This window comes from Ovis aries, chromosome 15 (assembly GCF_016772045.2).
Source record: "Ovis aries strain OAR_USU_Benz2616 breed Rambouillet chromosome 15, ARS-UI_Ramb_v3.0, whole genome shotgun sequence".
Lineage (NCBI taxonomy): Eukaryota > Metazoa > Chordata > Mammalia > Artiodactyla > Bovidae > Ovis > Ovis aries.
Window position 1 is genome coordinate 22,068,142 of NC_056068.1, and position 22,437 is coordinate 22,090,578.

Consider the following 22,437-nt stretch of genomic DNA (forward strand, 5'->3'; position numbering starts at 1 on the left):
CCACTTCCGGCCTGGAAGGGAAGTCAGATCTCTCTTCTCCCAGAGAGCTTCCTCCCCCCCAACCCCGCTACGCGAGGCTGCGGCGCACGGTATGGGTGTGTTTGTGTGTGTTTGTGTGGGGAGGGTGTTTGGAAGGAAAGTTACCAGGAGTCCCGTGGCCGCTGGGGAGCAAGGGTCCCGGTGACGAAGATAGGGGTAGTTTCTCTGTTTTCCACTTGGAAGCCTCCCCCCGCCCCACCCCCTCTTCAGCCACTCTAGATACATCTTGGGGCCCAGTCAAGAGTCGTACCGGTCCAAAGCGTCCTTATCCCTTTTTGGGGAGTGAAACCCAACCCCTGGGATCGTCCCAGAGGAACGTGAGCGGGGAATGCCCCAGCCAACCCGGCCGCCCGAATTCCGCGCCGGAGCAGCCCCCGGCCTCAGTCCGGAGAGAAATCTGCCTGTCGGCCTGGGCTGAGGGGACGGCGGCCGTGACCTGGGCCACGGGTGAGGGCGGAATAACTGGTGGGAAGGCTGCGTTTTCACGAAGGACTCGGGTGAAGCTGCAGAGCTGCCTTTGAGCCCTGACTCCTTGGCTTCCTGGGTCGGAGGAGATCTTGTAATGGAATGGTTCTTCGTCTCACACTAACAAGATGCCTGATTTCCTCAGGATCGAGGGGTGAGTGAGCGGTGGGGTGGTTGCCCAAAGCCCCTGATAGCTACACATGTGAATATGTCTGTCATTTATTTTTTGGAGGCTTCTGGACAAAATAGAACATAAAATTCCCTTGAATGAAATAGTGTAGGGCATCTTTGCAGTTGATGTTTTTAGGCATCAGTTTTTGTTACTGTTGACATTTGTGTCCCTGAAGCTCTTAAATCTAGGTGTTTAACTGTAAACTAATTTGGAGATTTGGGAATTGATTTCGAATCTGAACTTTGTTTGCCCTGGACTGTGTGCCCTGGAGCAAGGTATGGCTTTAAGGGAATGTCATCTACAGAAAAGGAATGAAGGTGAAGTGAAGTGACTCAGTCATGTCCGACTCTTTGCGATCCCATGGACTGTAGCCTACGAGGCTCCTCTGTCCATGGAATTTTCCAGGCAAGAGTACTGGAGTGGGTTGCCATTGCCTTCTCCAGGGGATCTTCCTGAGCCAGGGATAGAACCCGGGTCTCCCTCATTGCAGGCAGACGCTTTACTGTCTGAGCCACCAGGGAACATAAAACAGTTATTTTAAGGATTAAATAAAATGGTGCTCTTGAAAGCACTTAATTTGGTGCAGTTTCAAAGAACTCTAATGTACATTATTTCCTTTCATCCTCACATTAGTGTGGACAGGTGTTTTCCCCTTTTAATGGTGAAGGAAAAACTATTCCTCAGGACCACTGACTTCTAGTTCGGAAATCTTCTCTTTAGCTCATGTTTCATTATAGCATAGTGATAAAAGATAACATATTAAATTATTAAATGTTACTTATTGATTCATTTCAGGTTGAAGAATGTCGCGAGTTCCTTTGGGGAAAGTCCTCCTGAGAAATGTCATCCGGCACACAGATGCTCACAATAAGGTCAGAGATACACCTTAGTTATTCCTCATGGTTAAGGAGGGTTAACAGTGTGCTTGGAGTGATTTTGGTACAGTTCGAAGAGACAAAGATACAATACATAGTTAGAATATAATTTGGTAAGTATTATAATGTAGACATACACAGAGTGCTTTCATCCACTGAGGAAGGAATAATGAACTCTGCCTTGGGAAATAGGGAAAGGCTTCACAGAATGGGTGGTATTTGAACTGCTGATATTTGAACTAGTTCTTAATGAACAGGTTCAAGTTTATCAGATGTCAGAGATCATTCAGCACAGAGGGAATATCATGTAGTAGCATATGGTAAGGAGCATGAAGCACTTAAGGGAAGAAATTGTATGCATCCATAAAGTGGAGAATTTGGGAGGTAATGGCAGAAGATGAGGCTTGAGTGGTCAATTAGAGTTGGATTGTGATGCTTGGAGATCAGACTTTTGCCTGTAGGCAATAAAGAAACCATTAATTATTTTTAAGCAAGGTTAGAGATGTTCAGTTAGTTCAGTTCAGTTGCTCAGTCGTGTCTGACTCTTTGCGACCCCATGAACCGCAGCACGCCAGGCCTCCCTGTCCATCACCAACTCCCGGAGTCCACCCAAACCCATGTCCATTGAGTCAGTGATGCCATCCAACCATCTCATCCTCTTCTGTCCCTTTCTCCTCCTGCCCTTAATCTTTCCCAGCATCAGGGTCTTTGCCAATGAGTCAGCTCTTTGCATCAGGTGGCCAAAATATTGGAGTTTCAGCTTCAGCATCAGTCCCTTCCAATGAACATCCAGGACTGATCTCCTTTAGGATGGACTGGTTGGATCTCCTTGCAGTCCAAGGGACTCTCCAAGAGTCTTCTCCAACACCACAGTTCAAAAGCATCAATTCTTTGGCACTCAGCTTTCTTTATAGTTCAACTCTCACATCCATACATGATCACTGGAAAAACCATAGCCTTGACTAGATGGACCTTTGTTGGCAAAGTAATGTCTCTGCTTCTTAATATGCTATTTAAGTTGGTCATAACTTTCCTTCCAAGGAGTAAGCATCTTTTAATTTCATGACTGCATTCACCATCTGCAGTGATTTTAGAGCCCAGAAAAATAAAGTCAGCCACTGTTTTCACTATTTCACTGTATTAATATTTTAGAAAGATGATTTGTTAGCTGGGGAGGGGATAGATCAGATGGGTTGAAATAGTAGAGAGGCCGGTTAGGAGACAGTTGTAGTATTTCAGGTGAGAGATAATGAGGGATTCACATGAAAACAGTGACAGCAGGGATGAAGATGAAGAATTTAGGGACTGGAGTTCAAGGAACTTGATGATTGATAGGATGATAGTGATAATTTTGGAATCAAATATAACCACCTTGTGTGACTGAGTGAATGATGATGATGATGATTATGATATAATTAATTGAGATAGGGAACAAAATAAGAGACAGATATGATGGGAAAGGTAATTAATTTGGTTTTTAACATGTTGATGGTAAGGTGCTTATAGGATATCCAGACAGTTGGCAACTTAGACTTTGAGGAAAGGAGAAAAATTGAGGCTGGATATAAAGGTTTGAGGGTTACTGATGCAGCAAGTGATAGAGGTCATGAGACCAGATGAGGTCAAAACTTTAGTTGTCTTTGGTGAACTCTGTGCAACTCCTATTTCAGTTCAGTTCAGTTTCTCAGTGGTATCCAACTCTGCGACCCCATGGACGGCATCACGCCAGGCTTCCCTGTCTGTCACCAACTCCTGGAGCTTGCTGAAACTCATGTCCGTTGAGTCGGTGATGCCATCCAGTCATCTCATCCTCTGTCATCCCCTTCTCTTCCTACCTTCAGTTTTTCCCAGCATCAGGGTCTTTCCAATGAATTAGCTCTTTGCATCAGGTGCCCAAAGTTTTGGAGCTTCAGCATCAGTCCTTCCAATGAATGTTCAGGACTGATTTCCTTTAGGATTGACTGGTTTGATCTCCTTGCAGTCCAAGGGACTCGCAAGAGTCTTCTCCAGCACCGCAGTTCAAAAAGATCAATTCTTTGGTGCTCAGGTTTCTTTATGGTCCAACTCTCATATCCATACATGACCACTGGAAAAACCATAGCTTTGACTAGATGGACCTTTGTTGGTAAAGTAATGTCTCTACTTTTTAATATGCTGTCTAGGTTTTTCATAACTTTTCTTCCAAGGAGCAAGCATCTTTGAATTTCATGGCTGCAGTCACCATCTGCAGTGATTTTGGAGCCCCCAAAGATAAAAAATCAGCCACTGTTTCCCTGTCTATTTGCCAGGAAGTGATGGGACCAGATACCGTGATCTTCGTTTTTTGAATGTTAAGTTTCAAGCCAGGTTTTCACTCTCCTCTTTGACTTTCATCAAGAGGCTCTTTAGTTCCTCTCCACTTTCTTCCATAAGGATGGTGTCATCTGCATATCTGTGCTTGATATTTCTCCCTGAAGTCTCAATTCCTGCTTGTGCTTCATCCAGCTTGGCATTTCATATGATGTACTCTGCAAAAAAATAATAAGCAGGGTGATAATACATAGCCCTGAGTACTCCTTTCCCAATTTGGAACCAGTATGTTGTTCCATGTCTGGTTCTAACTGTTGGTTCTTGACCGGCATACAGATTTCTCAGGAGGCAGGTAAGGTGGTCTGGTATTCCCAACTCTTGAAGAATTTTCCACAGTTTGTTATGATCCACACAGTCAAAGGCTTTAGAGTAGTAATGAAGTAGAAATAGATGTTCTACTGGAATTCTCCTGCTTTTTCTGTGATCCAAAAGATGCTGGCAATTTGATCTCTGATTCTTCTGCCTTGTCTAAATCCAGTTTGAATATCTGAAAGTTTTGGTTCCACACTGTTGAAGTCTAACTTGGAGAATTTTGAGCATCACTTATGCTAGCCTGTGAGATGAGTGCACTTGTGCGGTAGTTTGAGCATTCTTTGGCATTTCCTTTCTTATGGATTGGAATGAAAAGTGACCTTTTCCAGTCCTGTGGCCACTGCTGACTTTTCCAAATTTGCTGGCATATTGAGTGCAGCACTTTAACAACATCATCTTTTAGGACTTGAAATAGCTCAGCTGGAATTCCGTCACCTTCACTAGGTTTGTTCATAGTGATGCATCCTAAGTCCTACTTGACTTCACATTCTAGGATATCTGGCTCTAGGTGAGTGATCACACCATTGTGGTTATCTGGGTCATTAAGATCTTTTTTGTACAGTTCTTCTGTGTATTCTTGCCACCTCTTCTTAATATATTCTGCTTCTGTTAGGTCCATACTGTTTCTGTCCTTTATTGCATTCATCTTTGCATAAAATGTTCCCTTGATATCTCTAATTTTCTTGAAGAGATCTCTTAGTCTTTCCGATTCCGTTGTTTTCCTCGATTTCTTTGCATTGATCACTGAGGAAGGCTTCCTTAACTCTCCTTGATATTCTGTGGAAGTCTGCATTCAGATGGATATATCTCTCCTTTTCTCCTTTGCCTTTTGTTTCTCTTCTTTTCTCAGCTATTTGTAAGGCCTCCTCAGACAACCATTTTACCTCTTTGCATTTCTTTTTCTTGGGGTTGGTTTTGATCATTGCCTCCTGTAGTGTTAGGAACCTCCATCCATAGTTCTTCAGGCATTTTGTCTATTAGATATAATCCCTTGAATCTATTTGTCACTTCCACTGTATAATTGTAAGGGATTTGATTTAGGTCATACCTGAATGGCCTAGTGGTTTTCCCTACTTTAAGTCTGAATTTCGCAATAAGGAGTTCATGATCTGATCCACAGTCAGCTTCTGGTCTTGTTTTTTTCTGACTGTATAGAGCTTTTCCATCTTTGACTGCAAAGAATATAATCAATCTGATTTTGGTATTGACCATTTGGTGATGTCCATGTGTAGAGTCGTCTTTTGTGTTGTTGGAAGAGGGTGTTTGCTACGACCAGTGTGTTCTCTCAAACAGTATGAAAAAATGCAACTCCTAGTTAGATCGCAGATGTTATTACTGTCCTATCCCCTGATATTTTGATTGTGAGTGAGCGTGTAGCTGTTACATAAGCAGCCTCTGCAATTGCTTTAAATCTCCCCTAGTTGGATGGTAAGCTTATATTTGAAAGCAGTGATTAAAAAAGATAAATTGAGGGCAAATTTAACAGAATATTATAGGAGGGCTTAGAAATAGCTGATTGTTCTTTGTGCAGCTGTACTCTGCTTTTCAGGAAATTATCTAACAGTTCTCATGCTATTTGTTTTGTTTTGCTTTGTTTTTAACAAAAATTACTATGTTGTGAAAAGAGACGTAGCCTAGAAGTTGAAAGACCAGTCTTTATTAGCTTTTTGACGTTGGTAAAAATCTATGAGCTTTTGTTTCTTCTCAGTAAAATGTAGTAATATAATAGTACCTTTTTTTTTGGCTTTCCTTGTAAGATTGCTTAACATTCAGTAGAGGTGATACAATTAAAATCACAAAGCATTTCAGAAACATAAGGGATTATCATTTGCTAACTGCAGCATACTTGGTTAATAAGGTGATGAGTGTATCTATGCAGGAGTTACAAAGCTCTTTTGTTGCTGCAGAATTCTACGTAATTGAGATTTACTGAGTTGGATTGTTTAAGCACTCTAGAGAAGCCAGAATTTGTTTCTCAGGTTCCTGATCAAAACACAGTTTGTAATCCAATAACTAGTACAGACTTTATTTTCAGTTACTTTTCTGTGATGTGAAGTGTTATTTTTATTAACTTATTTTTAAAAAATAAGTTTATTTATTGGCTGCACTAGATATTCATTGTCTTGCACAGGGACTGCTCATTGTGTGGACTTCTCATTTTGGTGGCCTCTCTCGTTGGAGAGCACAGGGTCTGGGTACACAGCACACGGGCTCAGCAGTTGGGGCACAAAGGCTCAGTGGCTTTGCGGCATGTGAAATCTTCCCAGACACGGGATCGAACCTGTGTCCTCTTCATTGGCATGTGGATTCTTATCCACAGTCCCACCAGGGAAGTTCTAGTAACTTAGTTTTCTTTCTTTCTTTCTTTTTTTAAAATCCAGATACAGGAGGAATCAGATATGTGGAAAATAAGAGAACTGGAGAAACAGATGGATGATGCTTACCGGGGAACCAAAAGGAAAATGTTACCCAGCAGTTCAAGGTGAAGTTGCAACTCTGAGAACCAAAATATTCTCATCTCATTCAGAATCATCAACTTTTGTTTAAAAACATGATGGTGTGCTAAAGATAGATGAATTCAGTTCTGTGAGTCTTTCAAGACTTTCCTTTTTCATAAATCTTGACTCAAGCATACAGGTAATGGCTATGATGCATATAGTCCCACTGTTTTTACTTATTTGGAATGGAGAACTTAAAAATTCTGCCTTGAACAATTGTAAACGTTAAGGATTCTGTGGATTCTGACCTTACCTGATGGCTTTTGACTTAAGATTTTCTATAGGTATGTTATGGTCACTTAGCTGATCATTCACACCTTTCCCTTTTTAGTCTTTCATCCTCTCTGCCTTTTTTTTAATCTACTCACTGTCTTAGTCACACAACCTTTCGCATTACCTTCTTAATAATTTGAGTGTGAGTATGAAGGATTATGTAGGCTTAGTTGTCTTACCTGTGAAGTATAGGAATGTCAGAGTGTTGGAACGTCTCCTGGGCCTCATATGCCTATTGGTGTAGAGCTGTTGTATGAAAAATGACTATAAAGTTAGCAATGCTGATTTCTAAAGCCATCCAGGGACATAGTTAATAATAGTGAGTGCCTGCTGAGTGTGTGGACTTTGGAGTGACTGACTATGTGAATAGCTTTCCACAAGAAAGTATTCAGGGTATCCATGGTAAACATGGCAGGGTCTCAACATAAAAATAAATACCTTTTCAGTCTGTTTTCTCTCTGAGGATGGTTCTTTGAGAATTTGGAAGTACTTAGTGCAGATGATGATTTGTTTCATGTTGGTTATTCAATTCCAAGTAACATTCCAAAACAAAATACTGTTCTTTTGGAGTGGACTGTTAATGCCTGTCATGATAAGTCTTTAAAACATAATTTCTCTGGGGGCAGTTTTTTGATTGGCTCATTTCCCATTGTAGTCCTGCAGCTGTAACAGTGCCTCATAGGCATGTAGGAGGCCCTTAAACATTTTTGATAGCCTCTTAGCTGGCTTAGTGACTTGTTAGTGGGATTTTGTAGGCACAGGCTAGATTAGTAGTTCTTAACTGTTTTTCTAGTTCAACATATTCATGGGTTACACCTTGCTGCCACTGTTACTGCGATCTAATTACAGTAGGAGCTGGTGTTAGGGAAGGGAGTGTATCTCAAAATTACTGGGGCAGTTTGAGATGTCCCCAGCTGTGATTATCGGTCTGCTTCCTTCAGAATTAGTGAGTGAGGTATAATATGCCCCAGTCCAAAAGTTATTTTGTCTGTACTCTGCAGTAGGAGGGGTAGTGATGATCATGTTTTCATTGAATAACTGTACAAATTAAGAGAGGACATAATGTTAAAAAGATACATATTTTTTAAGTATCAGGTTATAAAAAAGTATTAGGTTGTTTTGGTCTCCTTTTAGCTTGTCAGTGAGTTTTGTGAATGATATTCCATAAAGTAACCTTACAGATTGCTTCTGTATCTAAAAGTTCTTCTCTTTTCTCTTATAGCCGGATGCGCAGTGATGGTTTTGATGAAGAAAGTCAAAGAGACTACTGGAGGCCAAAGAATGAAATTTGTGGAGCACTGGATGATGGTTTTCTTAAGGCTAAATCCTGGAACAAGAAGTTATATGATTATGAAGCTAACATGCCAGACAGGTCTGTGACTAAATTCTTGTGACCATTAGTGATATTTGGCCTGAGAATGTGTACTTTTAAAATGTTCATAGCATACTCATAATAGCCAAAAAAGTGGAAACCCAAATGTCTGTCAGTTAATGAATGGATAAACAAAATGTGGTATATGGAATGGTAATGGAATGTTATTTGGCAAAAAAAGGAATAAAGTACTGTTACCTGCTAGAACATGGATGAACCTTGAAAATGTTATGCTAGGTGAGAAAAGTCAGACACAAAAGGCCACTTATTATATGATTCTATAGAAAGTGGATTAGTGGTTGCCATGGGCTGTAGGAGATGTAGGAGTGGAATAACTGCTGATGGATTGTTTTTTGGGGGGGTGATGAAAATATTATAAAATCATAGTGGTAATGGTTGCACAACTCTGAATATGCTAAAAGCCACTGAATCATGCACTTTAAATGGGTTTTATGGTATATGAATTATACTTCAATTAACTTATTCAAAAAAGTTGTCCCAAGGTAGACAGCATTATGTTATGAAGTGTTTTTGGAGAAGTATTTCACAGCTGAAGAGCAGCATATTAAGAGTACCTCAGTGTTTCAAGGAAGAGAATGGCAAGTTTTCTTACAAATGGATAAAGGAATCCTTTGTTTCTGGAATGAGAGTGTATAGTATGGAAAATGTAACCAAGTTACTGATCTATAAATGTGGTGTTGACTCTTCCATATCTTTTTTTTGTTCTGTGTGTGTCTGTGTATGTATACATTCCTAAGTCTAATTTGTCTTAGTTTTAAGAAATGTATGCATTGCTTTAGTAATATGTGTAATAAAACGTTATCTTACAGATGGGGCCACAGTGGATATAAAGAGTTATACCCTGAAGAATTTGAAACAGACAGGTAAGGCAAGTAGGCTTACTGGAAAAAAGTTAGAAACTAAGATTAGTACAAAGTCTGAATTATAAATGAAGTTCATAATTTTTTACCAAGTATATGACATTTGCCATTAAAAATGTATCCAGAGAAATATAGGCAGTTTAGTTGGGAGAGGACTGATATTTTGCTTTTCCCTGACATTTGGCATATCTGTAGCATGTCAGTTTTATATACAGTGTTCCATATAGTAACGCAGTATGGCAGATAAGAATTTTTATCTTCATTTTAAAAATGAGGAAATAAAACTCAGTGATAAAGTCTGATGGTAAGCTTGTATCAAAGCTTTGATTTAAAATTCAGAGGTTAACCCCAACTTCCCATTTAGAAAGCAGAATATAAAAATTATACAAATATACTTTATATTTTCTACAGTAAAGCAGTTTTTCTTTTTTATTAGTAGTGATCAGCAAGATATTACCAATGGGAAAAAAACATCTCCCCAGGTGAAATCATCTACCCATGAATCTCACAAACACAAGAAGTCAAAGAAGTCCCACAAAAAAAAGCAGAAAAAAAAGTCACACAAAAAACAGAAGAAGAGCAAAAAGGAAGCCACAGATATAACAGCAGATTCCTCAAGTGAGTTCTCAGAAGAAACTGGGGCTTCTAGTACCAGGAAAAGGAAGCAACCACACAAACGCAAGAAAAAATCCAGGAAAAAGTCTCTCAAGAAATCTCCTTTATTCTTAGAGGCAGAGAGTGACACTTCCCCATCAGATGATTCTGCCTCCAGCAGTTCTGAGGAAAGTGAGGAAAGAGACACTAAGAAGACCAAAAGGAAAAAGAGAGAGAAAAAAGTCCACATCCCTGTAGTTAACAATGAAATACAGGAGAGGACAAACAAACGCACAAATTGGAAAGTGGCTACAGATGAAAGGTCTGCCGAGAGTTCAGAGGATGACTAAATGAGAGAGAAGCATTCTTGTTTTCTGCATGACTGGATATTTACAGTTCTTACACCTTGGGGTTTGCCAGTGACGCTACTGCTGAGCACAGGGCCTGAGGTTAGAGCTGTCCTGTGCCATCTATATATGTTCTGACAGACGTCTTGTCTAGTTTGGCCTGTTAAACTTGATCTCTTATTGTTAATAGGGAATCCGTTATTTTGTTATGAAGGTTTCTTGAAGAGATTATTTTTTGTGATTAATCACATTTAGGGTAGAGTGCATATGCAGCAAATTAAAGGACCCAGAAAGCTGAATCCAGTAAAGACCTGGGTATACCAGTCAGTGTTGAATTTGGGGAAAGCAAGGGCTGGGGTCAAGAGATGGATTGAGCTAGTGCTATATAGGATGATATGATGAGGGAATATCGTGTTGCTCTTGTCTATTATATAATAGGTGCCACAACTTGACTTTGTCTTTAGCCTTGGTGCTTTGATCTTTTCTGTATTTTAACCCCACAGATGTGGTCCAGTTTACTTAATAAGGAAATGAGCATAAGAACAAACAATTTCAATTCATGGTAACATCCTTAGACAGCTGTTATTGGTAGAAACTAGGGGTTTTTGTCAAATTTCCCTGCTGGACAGGGTCTGTGGCTGTACTCAGTATTCCCCTAAACATGGGTGATTGGATAGTAAAAGGTTTTCCAGTTCCAGTTTATTGCCTAAATGCACTTATATTCAAAGTTATTTCTTCAGTTGTCTTGGGTAAGTCCTCAACCAAATGGAGAATTAGGCATCAGTCATGCTATCTCATCGTGCACTGAAAAGGATTCAGGGCAGCAACAGCCATTTAAATGTTGTCTTCCTTGTTCATTTCGTAGTTAATGAACTTGTAGATTTCCCTTGAAACTAGGTTGAATCGATTCCAAAATGAAATAGGCTTCTCAGGGACATATCCATTTCTTCCTAGTATGCCTTCGGATTAAAGCACCAAGCAAAGATCTTGTTATTTCCCTGTGCTATATACGGTGATCCTACTATGTTAATTCTTAAGAAACCAAACTCACTGGAAGGTGGCTGGCAGAACACAGATGAGTTTTATTTACTATGGCAGAACAAGTGACATTGTTTTTTCCTGGCTGTCACTTCATGGGCTGAGTAAAAATCTTGAAAGCTCAGACTTTTGGTCTTGGTTCTGCCATTAGTTGGTTATGAGGTTTGGAGCAGGTAAGTCAACCTCCCTGGCCTTAGTTTCCCCATGTGTAATACAGAAATACTTCATGGTAGCCTGACAGTGTATGACACCAGCAATAGACTATAACAACATTCCATGAGGTGGTAATATTTTGTAGCTCTGAACTGTTAAATTGTTCTCTTTACAGAACAGATTTCTAATAAAATGCTTAGTCATAAAATAAACAGTTGGGAGAGGTTCCCTAGCCCTTGACTCTAAGCAGGTGCTACCTTTTGGGATATTTATTTGAAATATTAGTACTTTGGTACTCAATTGCTGATGTGATGTTCCATGGTGCATATTTTTAACATTGAGATTAAGGGCCCAAGTAGGGAAGAACAGTCTATAATTACTACCTCTTAACCTAAAGCAATTGTTTTCTTCTTAGAGCAAGTGAAATCTTTGTGGGAAGGAGTTTTCAGCTTCTGGGTTGTTTTTTTTAGCATTGTCTCTGTGCTCTAAAAGTTTTGATTCTAAGCACAGACTCAGGAAGATGGGCCAGTGGAACCAGGCTTCTCCAGGAAGTTGATTCTGTTTGGGTCTTGACTTTCTCTTCGTCTCATACTAGCAGGGCTCCTTCCCAGTGAACACGCATCTTGCCTGTTTTGCTTTTTGCCATGTTTACTTTTTCTTGGTCATGTATAAGCAATAAAGCTGTTTTCTGTTCTTCACCTTTCTCAACCCCAAATTCTCTCTGATGCCTTAGGCTAAGGCTTTTGATGGTTCTTCCCACCCCCTTAAATATGGCTTAGGATGGCTCTTCAAAACCTAAGATCTCTCATTTGCACTACTAATGGCCTTGGAACATACTTATTTCTAATGTTCCTATCAATCAGAGATCTATATATTAAATCCTAAAATGGGATTTAAAAAAGAGAGTTGGAGAATTCACATTTATTGAATAAACTGTTGTGATACAAGATGGAATTTCTGAATTCCCAATAAATAAATTTCACTTTTTGAACATCTGATCTGTTCCTTTTTAGCACCAACAGGCTTGGTAGCTGCCTTAAGCTAATCCGACAGAGGACTGGCTGCCTTCCCCCGCTGGCCCTTCAGTCTGCTTAATCAGTCCTTGGCTGCTGCTGTCATTCTTCCAGGGGTGGCTTACTGCCCTCCTTTCTGTACAATCTGGGCAAACCGACTGGTGATAGCAAGAGTAGTGTCAATGAAGCGGTCCACACAGCTAGAGAGACAATTTTCAGTGCGAGAGTCTAAGCGATTCCCTGGCTTCTCCACACATTTATCCCAACATAGCTCCATGAAGTGATGCACCTAAGAGGAAAGAAAAATAGTTACTACTTGGGATCTGCAGACAGGCCTTATCTATGAATTTCCTTCCCATTTTTCTCATTTTCAGGCTTCCCTGGTGGCTCAGACGTTAAAGCATTTGCCTACAATGCAGGAGACCTGGGTTCGATCCCTAGGTCGGGAAGATCCCTTGGAGAAGGAAATGGCAACCCACTCCAGTATTCTTGCCTGGAGAATCCCATGGACAGAGGAGCCTGGTGGGCCATAGTCCATGGGGTTGCAGAGTCCAACAGGACTGAGCGACTTCACTTTAACTTTCTTTTCTCATTTTCTGTTACCTGACTAAACCATTCTTTGACTCCTTCCTCACTTCCTAATTTGTTACCAATACAGTCCAACTCCTCATTCCTGCCCTGCAACAATACTTTCATCCTCTCCTTGTCTATTTTTCTCCTTAGTAACTGAAAAATAGGTACTTTTGATCAAGTCACCCCAGTGCTGGCCTAATGCGTCAGTTTCTTTGTTAGCCACTCAGGGCACTCCCTTATTTAACACCCAACCAATGTGTTTCAATGAGGTAGGTCCACACACAGCATACTTAACTTGGCCCTAATGGTTTTTCCAGTTTATTATCACCTCCTTGAGAGCGCCATTATTTTCTGTGTCACTTCCTCAATCAGACTGTAAAACTGCAGGCAGGATCGATAACTTATTTCCAAATTAACACCAGTGTAAGCTGGGAAAGCTATGGTACCAATTAATTCCCCCAAACCACTGCACTCATCTCATTCTAAGCCTATTCTTTAGCAGTTCTTAAGTCGTTGACCTTTTGGGGCTCAGGGACATGTGAGAATCAATGACGGTTACGGACGCAATCTACAGAAAAATACACACAGAAGCACAGAAAATGGGTGCGCTTTCAAAATGTTCAGGACCCGAAGATTTCGAACTAGGGTTCTTGCCACTTACCTTCCACGAGTCCTCCCCTTCCCACCACCTCCACTTCCCGCTAAAGCGGGGAATAACCATTTACCAAGGGCTTAGCTATTTCGGGAGGCTGGGGTACTAAGTAGTAAGTCACTTCTTTTCGCGGTCTTAAAGGATGACTGTCACCTCCATTTAAGAGGCACGGTAAGTAATAAGTGCAAGATCATGCAGCTAGTAAAGCTCGACGCCGGGGCTGGAACTATGCTCCGAAGCTCTTGTTCTAACCTAACAGTCTAGACTGACTACTTCAGCCCACTTTTATCCAATAATGCTCTACTACTATATCGTTTTCAAATACATTATTGCTTATGATCCTCGACATCCTGTGAGGCAGCAGGCCACTGCCTGCTGTGAAACCAAGACCTACGGTGGGTGAGTATTTTGTTTAGGGGCACGTGGCCTGTAAGGGACAGAGCGGTATGAGAAGCTGGGTCCTCTCAATGCCAGCCTAGAGAGCTCGCCACCAAACTAAGCTTCCGTGCACTTGCGACACCCGAACCTTTTTGCTTCGCTTTACACCTTCTCTTTCCCCTACGCTAGGCTCACAGGGCATCTGAGCACTGCAGGTAACGAGCGGCAGAAGTGACTCGTTTCTTTAGTGAGCAGAAGTACGCGCAGCAAGCACGGAGCGGCGGGCGGCCGCCCCACGCCGCCAGCGTTCAGAGCTCCGCGAGTGCCTGGGACTTGTATTCACCCTTCTTTCTCTTCACACTAGTCCCTGTCCCCGCACCTGTGCAGTGAACTGCGCTTTCTGCTGTTCGGCCGCCACCAGGCGTTGCAACTCGGCTTCATCCGCCTCACCCAGCTCCGCCATCTTCTGCGTCCAGATACCGACCTTCCGAGGAATTATCTGCGCATGTACGGCGGGCCCGCGCCAATTCCAACTTCCGGTTCACGCGGCGTTTTCCTTTTCTGTTTTCTTCCTCGTCGCGGGCGGATGTTGTCGTATGACTGCTTCCGGGTTGCTGGTTGACCTTGAACCTTCCAGAGCGACATGGCGACTCTCTGGAGGCTAAGTGTCCTCTGCGGCGTCAGAGAAGGGCGAGGTGAGGGCAGCCGGAGGTTCTTAGCACAGCCTCCAGCCGGGGAAAGGAATGCGGTTAGGATTCGTCTGCTGGGTGGTGAGACCTTTTCAGCGGGGGGCGCGGGGGGGGGGGTCCCTCCTTTCCTTTGGCACAGCATGACCAGCGTTGTCTTCGTGTCCAGATGTCCACCCGAGTGCGTATTTCCCCTGCTCTGGGCTGACGTGGTGATGGGGGTAGCCTGAAAGTTATAGTCCTGCAGCGGCTGTGTTCTCGAGTTCTCTTTTTCTCCGCATTCCCTGTCTTTGGAATGTTCCCACCCTGAATCAGAAAAAAGTGTCAGTGTTTAAGTCCCAATTTACGTATTGGTCGTTTTCCTTGGAGTTCAGTTCGATACTCATTGAGGGGGCGTTTGGGTTATACAAGTATACTGTAGTATGATTGGGTTAAAAATGTGAGAAAGCGCAGTTCCAACCCTTAAAAAGAGTTTCCATTTTTATAGGAAAACTACATAAGCGTAATATGACAGAAAGCAAAAACTACAGCACAGTATCTAAGTTGTATGCCAATCCAGAAGACTATACTAGCTCTGTGTTTCGGAACGATTATATTGTCTCACTTGCTGAAGGAGCTGTGCCTGATTTGAGTCTTGAGGGTAGGGAAGGCCACAGGAAGAAGGGCATTACAGTTAGAGCTAGTGGGATGAGCAGAAGCAATGATGAAAGGCATAGAAACTGCTTGTTGTGAGAGAAAACAAATTGGATGTTAGAACATGAAGCTCTAGGTGAGGAATGAGATGGTTCTGGAAAACTAAACTGAAATCAAATCTCAGAAAAATTTGTCTTGATGTGGAGTATGCATTTTTCTTTATGTGAAAGGGAGCCGGTGAAACATTTTACACAGATTTGCAGTTAGATTGACCACCTTGATAACTGTGTGATATTATAGATGGCCATCATGGTAGATGGGACAAGCTAAGACATAAGTTAGGAGATGAATTGAGACACTTATTGTAGTAGTCTAGGCAAACATGGTGAGGTCCTGAAGTTGGAAAGTAGTACTTAAGAGTCTCAAGAAATGCTAAGGAGTTATATCAGTATGATTTGGTATTTGACTGAATTTAGAAGGGAAGTCTTACATGATTTCCAGATTTTTGGTTTAGGTTGATGAATGACTGGGATATCATTAAACAAAATGAGGAACATGCAAATGAGAGGCAAGTTTGAATGAGAAAACGTGTTGAAGGGTGATTTTAGTTTTTGCCATAGTGAGTTTGAGGACCAGGTGGGATACCTCAGGGGAGAGAGCTTGCAGGTACTCAAACTTCTGAAACTGGAGAGAGATCAAGCCTGGGAATACAGACTTGGGTGTCACAAACCTAAAGGCTCTAGAAGTTGAGTGGACAAAATGTCTAGGGGTGGGCCTAGGCAGCAGGGAGAGCAAAGGGCAGATGATGGATTCCTGGGTGAGCATTTAAGAGCAGAGGCAGGAGGAGACTGATATGATCAGAGAATCAAAGGGAGAAGCTGAAGAGAGTTCTGTCAGAGAAGAGAGAAGCAGCCACTAGTGCCTTGTGCAGAAAGGCCCAGTAAGATGAAGACTGTTGGATGTGACCACATGAAAACATTGGTGATTCATAGATGCAGCTTTGGTGTGGATAAGGACGAGTTGCAGGCCATGAAGAATTTTAGGGAAGTGAGGAAGTCAAGGTGATTTAGACAACACTTTAAAGAAGCATGTTTAGAAAGAGAAGAAAGGAGGGGAAGAGTGCATGGGCATTATAGGACATAGGATGAAGAGAGGGGTTAAGTATATTACATCAATTGAGGGAGAATGGTCAGTAGGAAGAAAGGAGGGGTTAAAGATACAGGAGAGAAATGATCTTTTATTGAGTGCTTATAACACTGTGGGACTTAGGCTGAACATCTTACATATATTATTTAATTTTCAGCAGAGTATTATGAAGTAAATACCAATGTTTTCATTTTACAAATGACATTGAGGCTTGGAGAGTCTATTTAACTTAATTGTCCATTGTCTCATAGCCAGTATTGATAGGCTTGGGTGTTCTTAGGTCTGTCTATTTTTTAACCAAGATCTATAAGAGGACCAAAAGGGATGAGTTCAAGCGTGCAAGCACAGAAATTGATCTTAAAAAAGAAGGTGATATCTCTCAAACTAGGCTGAATTACTTGAAGACAAAGACTTTGTCTTTATCTCTCTTGCTGTTGTACAGAGCATAATTTTGTATGTGGTAAAAGTTTGTTGGATGAGTAGATGAGTGAAAGGATAAAAGAGCCATAATTAATTTTTAAGAATTGGTCACAGTGAAGCCCTTTTTGCAGAAGTGTTCATTGATTTATCAGTCTTTCCATGGCTGCTTAGTCTAGTCTCACAGCAACCCAGTGAAATAGATGCTATCCACATTTTACAGATTAGATGGTTATTCCCTATTTGGGGTTAAGTAGCTTACCTATGGGTCTTCTGGGTGGCTCAGTGGTAAAGAATCAGCCTGCAATGCAGGAGACCCGGGTTCGTTTCCTAGGTTGGCAAGATCCCCTGGAGGAGGGCATGACAATCAGAATCCCATGGACAGAGGAGTCTGGCGGGCTGCAGTCCATAGCGTCACACGGAGTCAGACATGCCTGAAGCAGCTAAGCAGCAGCAGCAGCTTATCTATGGTCATTTAGAAAGTCCTGTTACAGGAAAGGTGCTTATGATTACCTTGATGTCTCTTTCCTCAGCTCTGCTCCTCCGAACCCCAGTGGTCAGACCAGCTCTTGTCTCAGCATTTCTCCAGGGCCGACCTGCTCAAGGATGGTGTGGAACACAGCATATTCACCTGTCCCCCAGCCACCATTGTACGTGCATCTTTGTCTGGGCTGATTATCATGCCTTTGGCAGGACTTGCTCTCTCTGAGGGGAACTCTTGGCTCCAGCTCTGTCGAGTGAAGACCTAGTCTACACTTGTGGGCACACATTGCTAGCATGGTTGAATGATGCCATTTCCACTTATACAGAACCTTCTGGTCTAAGTCTTTTTAAAATGTTTAAGTTTCTTAAAATAGCTCTGTAGGGGGAATCTGTTCAATGTAGTTTAGTTACCTTTATTTATTGGAGAGGAGCCAGATCTGAATAATTTAGAATAGCAGACAATTTTAAAAATCTTGCATATTTATAGCTATAATGATATGCTTATTTTTATTTAGGTTGCTATTAAAATCATGTTATTTCTTGGATGAATATTATTTGGTATTGTTAAGTCTTAGAAAATCCATAGGAGAATAATGAGGTAACTGTTTTCATTTTTAAAGTCTAGAAACATCAGTATTTTATAGAGATAAAGACTTTTGATTCTTAAGCCTGTCACGTGAAAGCCGCTTCTGAGTTATGAATAATTAAGCAAGTATAGTTTTTCTGCTATTTAGAATTATTTTATCTTTGAAAAGTTTTTGTTGATGAACTTTGTTCAGTTAGATTTAGCAGAGTGATTTTAACTTGGGGTGCATGGGACTGAAGGAAAGTCCCCAAGGTTGTGTACATAGTTTGTAACGTATGTATCTATGTGCATTTTTCCAGGACGTAACTCCACTGATAATAAAACATTCCCAAAGGGGTATGTAACCCACCCCCCCAGAAAAGAGGCTTTCAAAGAGATGTTTAAAGCCCATTTTGTTTTTACTTGTTTAAAAGAAAGTGTCATGTTCTTCTCTATATTGGGCTATTTATAAGTAACAGAACAGAAGAACCATAATCCTAAAAGTTGACATTAGAACTGTGCTTCTCTTTTAATTGACAGGCTTAATTTTCTTTTGGGAGGATTTTTAATATTACTTAGAAAGATCAAGTGTAAAATAAGATTGATGTTTTAAAGGAATTCCTCAGGTATCACCAGCTTACATTTATAAGGTATCTGTCTATTATAATGAAGTCCAAGGTTGGTAATTGTGCAACGATATTTCATCCATCTTCTTGCCTCTAAGCAGAGTGGATCTCTCTTTTAATTAATATATGTAGGCTTTGAGAAACCCTATGCTGAAAGACTTCAGAGAAGGGAGCTTGCATCTTTCTTATTTACCTCCTTTCTCTCACCCACTTTGTGCTCAGAGTTAAATCTTAAATGCATACTGTTTGCCATTCTGTTAGTCTGGGTTAGTTTGTGGCAAATACTGAGATGTGTATTTCCCCTGAAACTCTTAGGAATCTTGTCCTTCCTTTCTATAGCTGGCTCCAAGGCTGCATCTCTCCACTGGACTGGTGAGAGGGTTGTCAGTGTTTTGCTCCTGGGCCTAATTCCAGCTGCTTATTTGAATCCTTGTTCTGCGATGGACTACTCTCTGGCCGCAACCCTCACTCTCCACAGTCACTGGCAAGTACAGCAGTCCTTCCAATATTACCTTGTCTGTGCAGTTTGTTTTCTGTGAGCTTATCTCACAGTTGCATATGAGGGAGAAGTTGCTCAAAATACTGAAGATCTGAAGAGATCAATAAAACATACATGAACTATTTTTTTGCCCAAATTTGTGTATCCACGTGCCTATAAGATGTCTTCCTTTTCATATCTGAGAGGCTTTTGAACTTAGCATTGCTTTTGAGAGTTGCCCATTTTATGTGGTTTGGCAAGGACAGTATGCTGTCATGGGTGGGGAGGTGTTTTTTGGATTGTTAGAACTGAAAGGACTTGAGGGAGTATCTTAGCCAACCCTGTTATTTAACCTCTGTGGAAACTAAATCCCAGGGATGTTAAATAACTTGTCAGAACCATTTTCTTGATAGTATTAAAGGGGTTGTTTGCTTACCTAGTTTTGTTACTTAGCAAGCATTGGTTAGAATTACCCTTCAACCAGATAGACCTTTTTCACAGTAAATGATCCCAGTTGCTCTTGAAATACTAGATCACAAGTACAGTAGGATTTCTCTAATGTGTGTATCTTGAAAGAAGATGAATCTAAATTGATGAAAAATCAGAATAAAAGATAAATCTAAAGTCATGCTTTTTTTTTTGACTGTGCTATGTGGCATATGGAATCTTATCTTAATTCCCTAACCAGGGGTCAAGCCCACGTGCCCTGTAGTGGAAGTGTGGAGTCTTAACCATTGGACCACCAGGGAAGTCCTAAAGTCATACATGTTAAAAATTGCTATTGACGTCTCTAGTTACGTTATTAATTCTCTCCTCCTTTACACGTAACACGAAAAAGACTTGAAAGAGTTGTCTGTAATTGTGCACTAGTTCTTTAGCATCCCATTTTTTAAACCTGCATTGATTGGGCTTTTATCCCAATTATTTAACTGAAGTTATTCTCAACAAAAATCACTAAAGACCTTCATTTTTCCGAATCCAGTTGTCGGAAATCCAGAATTCTTTGTTCTCCACTTGAACTTGGCAGTTTTCAACTTAATTGAGTGATCTCTTCTTAAGTAATTTTTCTTTGGCTTCCTAGACACCATCCGTACCTTGTTTTCCTCCATCCCACCAGCTCTGTATACCTTCTCTGTCTCCTCAGTCAGCACCTCCTCTTGTCTGACCTCTGAATAATGAAGATCTGAACCCTAGGCCCATTCTTGGCTTTCTTAAATTTCTCTGCCTACATACTTCCCCCAGGTGAGTTCAGATAGACCTCTTTTTTTTTTTTTTTTCAGATGGCCCTCTTTTCCTGAACTGCAGACATAGTATTTGCAGTTGTCCGCTTGGATATCTAGTAGGCATCCCCAATGTAATATTGCCCCAAATCACTCTTCCCCTCAAATCTCTCAATTTCTCCTCAAAAGCTTCTTCTCTCCTGTTCTTCAATAATTGAATTAAGTCGTGTTGCTCAAACCAAAAATCCTAGGAGTCATTCTAAATGCTACTTTTTGTCTTAACCCCGCCACCAGTCCATCAGCTCTTTCTTTTAGTTCTGTCCTCACAACATAGCCTGAATTGTCACTTCTTGATATCCTTGCTGTCACCACCATAGCTTAAGGCAAGTTAAGCCAGCAGCCTTGCCTCAGCTACTTCAGTTGCTTCCTAACTAGTTCTCTATTTTTGTTCTTGTTGCCCTTCTGCCTGCACTGTCCATTCACCACATACAGCCAAAGTGACCTTTTTATAGGGTAAAATTAACATTTATCTAAAGAAGATAGAGAAATGGCAAAAGGTACACGAAAAAATATGTTTGTTATTAGAGAAATGCAAATCAGAACTACACTGAGATGCCATCATACACCTACTCAGGTGGCTGTAATCAAAAAGATGGACTGTTACAAGGGTCATGAAGTTAGAATCCTCGTATATCTCTGCTGGGAGTGTAAAACATTGCAGATACTTTGGAAAATAGTTTGGCAGGTCTAACAAGTTTTTACAACAGAGTTATAATATGAGTTAACAACAGAGAGTTGCCATCTGACGCAACAGTTTCACTTGTAGGTGTATACCTACTGAAAGTGAGAGCATATGTCCCCATCCACACAAAACCTTGTAGCATAATGTTCAGAGCAGTGTTATTTTAGCCCCAAAGGCAAAGTTGTCCAGATGTTTCAATTAATGAATAGATAAATAAATATATGTTTACAAAGGAGTGTTATTTGGCTATACAAAGGATTGAAGTGCTTATCCATCCTACAACATGTCTGAGCTGTTAAAATACTATGCTAAGTGAAAAAAACTCAAGACGAAAGGCCACATGTTATGTGGTTTCATTTATATAAAATTTCCCAAATAAGCAAATCTGTAGAGACAGAAAACAAATTAGTGGTTGGGTAATGGGCTGAAGCATGCAGGGTTTATTTTGATGAAAATGTTCTGGAATTAAACAGTGATGGTATTGCACAACTCTGTGAGTATCCCAAAAGCCACAGAATTGTTAATTTTAATTTTATGGTACATGAACTATATCTCAATAGAGCTGTTATTTTAAAAAAGTAAAGTTAGGTCACTTCCTACGTAAAGCACATCTGTGGTTTCCCATTGTGTTTCATGTAAAATTCAGACTCCTTGCTATGACTTTCATGACCCTACGTGATCTGCGCCTGCCTTCTGATTTCCCTGTTCTCAGCCACATAACCTTTTTACTGTTCCTCAAAGACTCTAAGGTCATTGTTACTTTTGTTTGGAATGTTCCTTGCATTCAAACCATCCTTTCTAAAATATTCCTTCATGGCACCTATGTACTTTTTCTTTCTCTTCACTGGAATGTTTGTTCCGTTAGGGTAGTAATACTGTCTTATTTGTGTATTCTCAACATCTGTAACAGATTCTAGCGCATAATAATCTGCTTAATAAATTCTTTTTGAATTAATGAAAAACTCTGTAGGCCACTTGTTTTGGTTTAAAAAAAAACAAGTTTTTGTAAATTAAGAGTAGGAATTAGTTACTGTCTCATATAAATGACTCTGGGAAATTGAATCTGAAGAATAGGAAGGTATTTTTATTATATTGTTAGGAAACATTTGTTTCCTTCATCTTGGTTATGATTCTTGTTACTATGGGCTTCCCAGGTGGCGCTAGTGGTGAAGTACCCGCCTGCCAATGCAGGAGACTTAAGAGACTTGGGTTTGATCCCTGGGTTGGGAAGATCCCCTGGAAAAGGAAATGGCAACCCACTCCAGTATTCTTGCCTGGAGAATCCCATGGACAGAGGAGCCTACTGGGCTACAGTCTGTAGGACTGCAAAGAGTTGGACATGACTGAAGCAACTTAGCACGCACTTGTTACCATGAATTGCATTTTGACCTTGACTGATTATTTTTTGCAGCCAAGTTAACTGCATAGCCTTCTAACCTGACATTACTTGTGGCTTT

General features: G+C 40.8%; 3 protein-coding genes across 9 annotated transcripts in view; 2 read left to right on the plus strand and 1 right to left on the minus strand.

Annotated features, from left to right (window-relative positions):
• Positions 1–25: 25 nt before the first annotated feature.
• On the plus strand, positions 26–13,011 carry NKAPD1 (NKAP domain containing 1). 6 transcript variants are annotated; one of them, XM_060399699.1, is made up of 7 exons: positions 26–89; positions 1,472–1,548; positions 6,594–6,694; positions 8,206–8,355; positions 9,186–9,239; positions 9,673–10,279; positions 12,756–13,011. In XM_060399699.1, the coding sequence occupies exons 2-6, from the start codon at positions 1,480–1,482 to the stop codon at positions 10,178–10,180; spliced, it is 882 nt and encodes a 293-aa protein (XP_060255682.1). In that variant the 5' UTR covers positions 26–89; positions 1,472–1,479; the 3' UTR covers positions 10,181–10,279; positions 12,756–13,011. The 6 variants fall into 6 exon arrangements, with proteins under 6 accessions (XP_060255682.1, XP_060255683.1, XP_011950842.1 ...); XM_060399700.1 differs by having other exon boundaries at positions 9,676–10,279; XM_012095452.4 differs by lacking the exon at positions 12,756–13,011 and having other exon boundaries at positions 26–658; positions 9,673–12,359.
• TIMM8B (translocase of inner mitochondrial membrane 8 homolog B) lies at positions 12,275–14,470 on the minus strand. The gene is made up of 2 exons (XM_004016024.4): positions 14,364–14,470; positions 12,275–12,670 (listed from the first exon to the last, which is right to left on the minus strand). Exons 1-2 carry the CDS (start codon positions 14,445–14,447, stop codon positions 12,503–12,505), a joined length of 252 nt encoding a protein of 83 aa, XP_004016073.1. The 5' UTR covers positions 14,448–14,470; the 3' UTR covers positions 12,275–12,502.
• A 130-nt stretch (positions 14,471–14,600) lies between these two features.
• SDHD (succinate dehydrogenase complex subunit D) overlaps positions 14,601–22,437 on the plus strand; it is a 30,329-nt gene continuing 22,492 nt past the window's right edge. For both annotated transcript variants that reach the window (XM_060399701.1, XM_004016023.5), the window contains exons 1-3: positions 14,601–14,679; positions 17,400–17,516; positions 18,880–19,024. In XM_060399701.1, the coding sequence (XP_060255684.1) occupies positions 14,628–14,679; positions 17,400–17,516; positions 18,880–19,024 (314 nt within the window). In that variant the 5' untranslated portion in view covers positions 14,601–14,627. The remainder of the gene's footprint in view (positions 14,680–17,399; positions 17,517–18,879; positions 19,025–22,437) is intronic.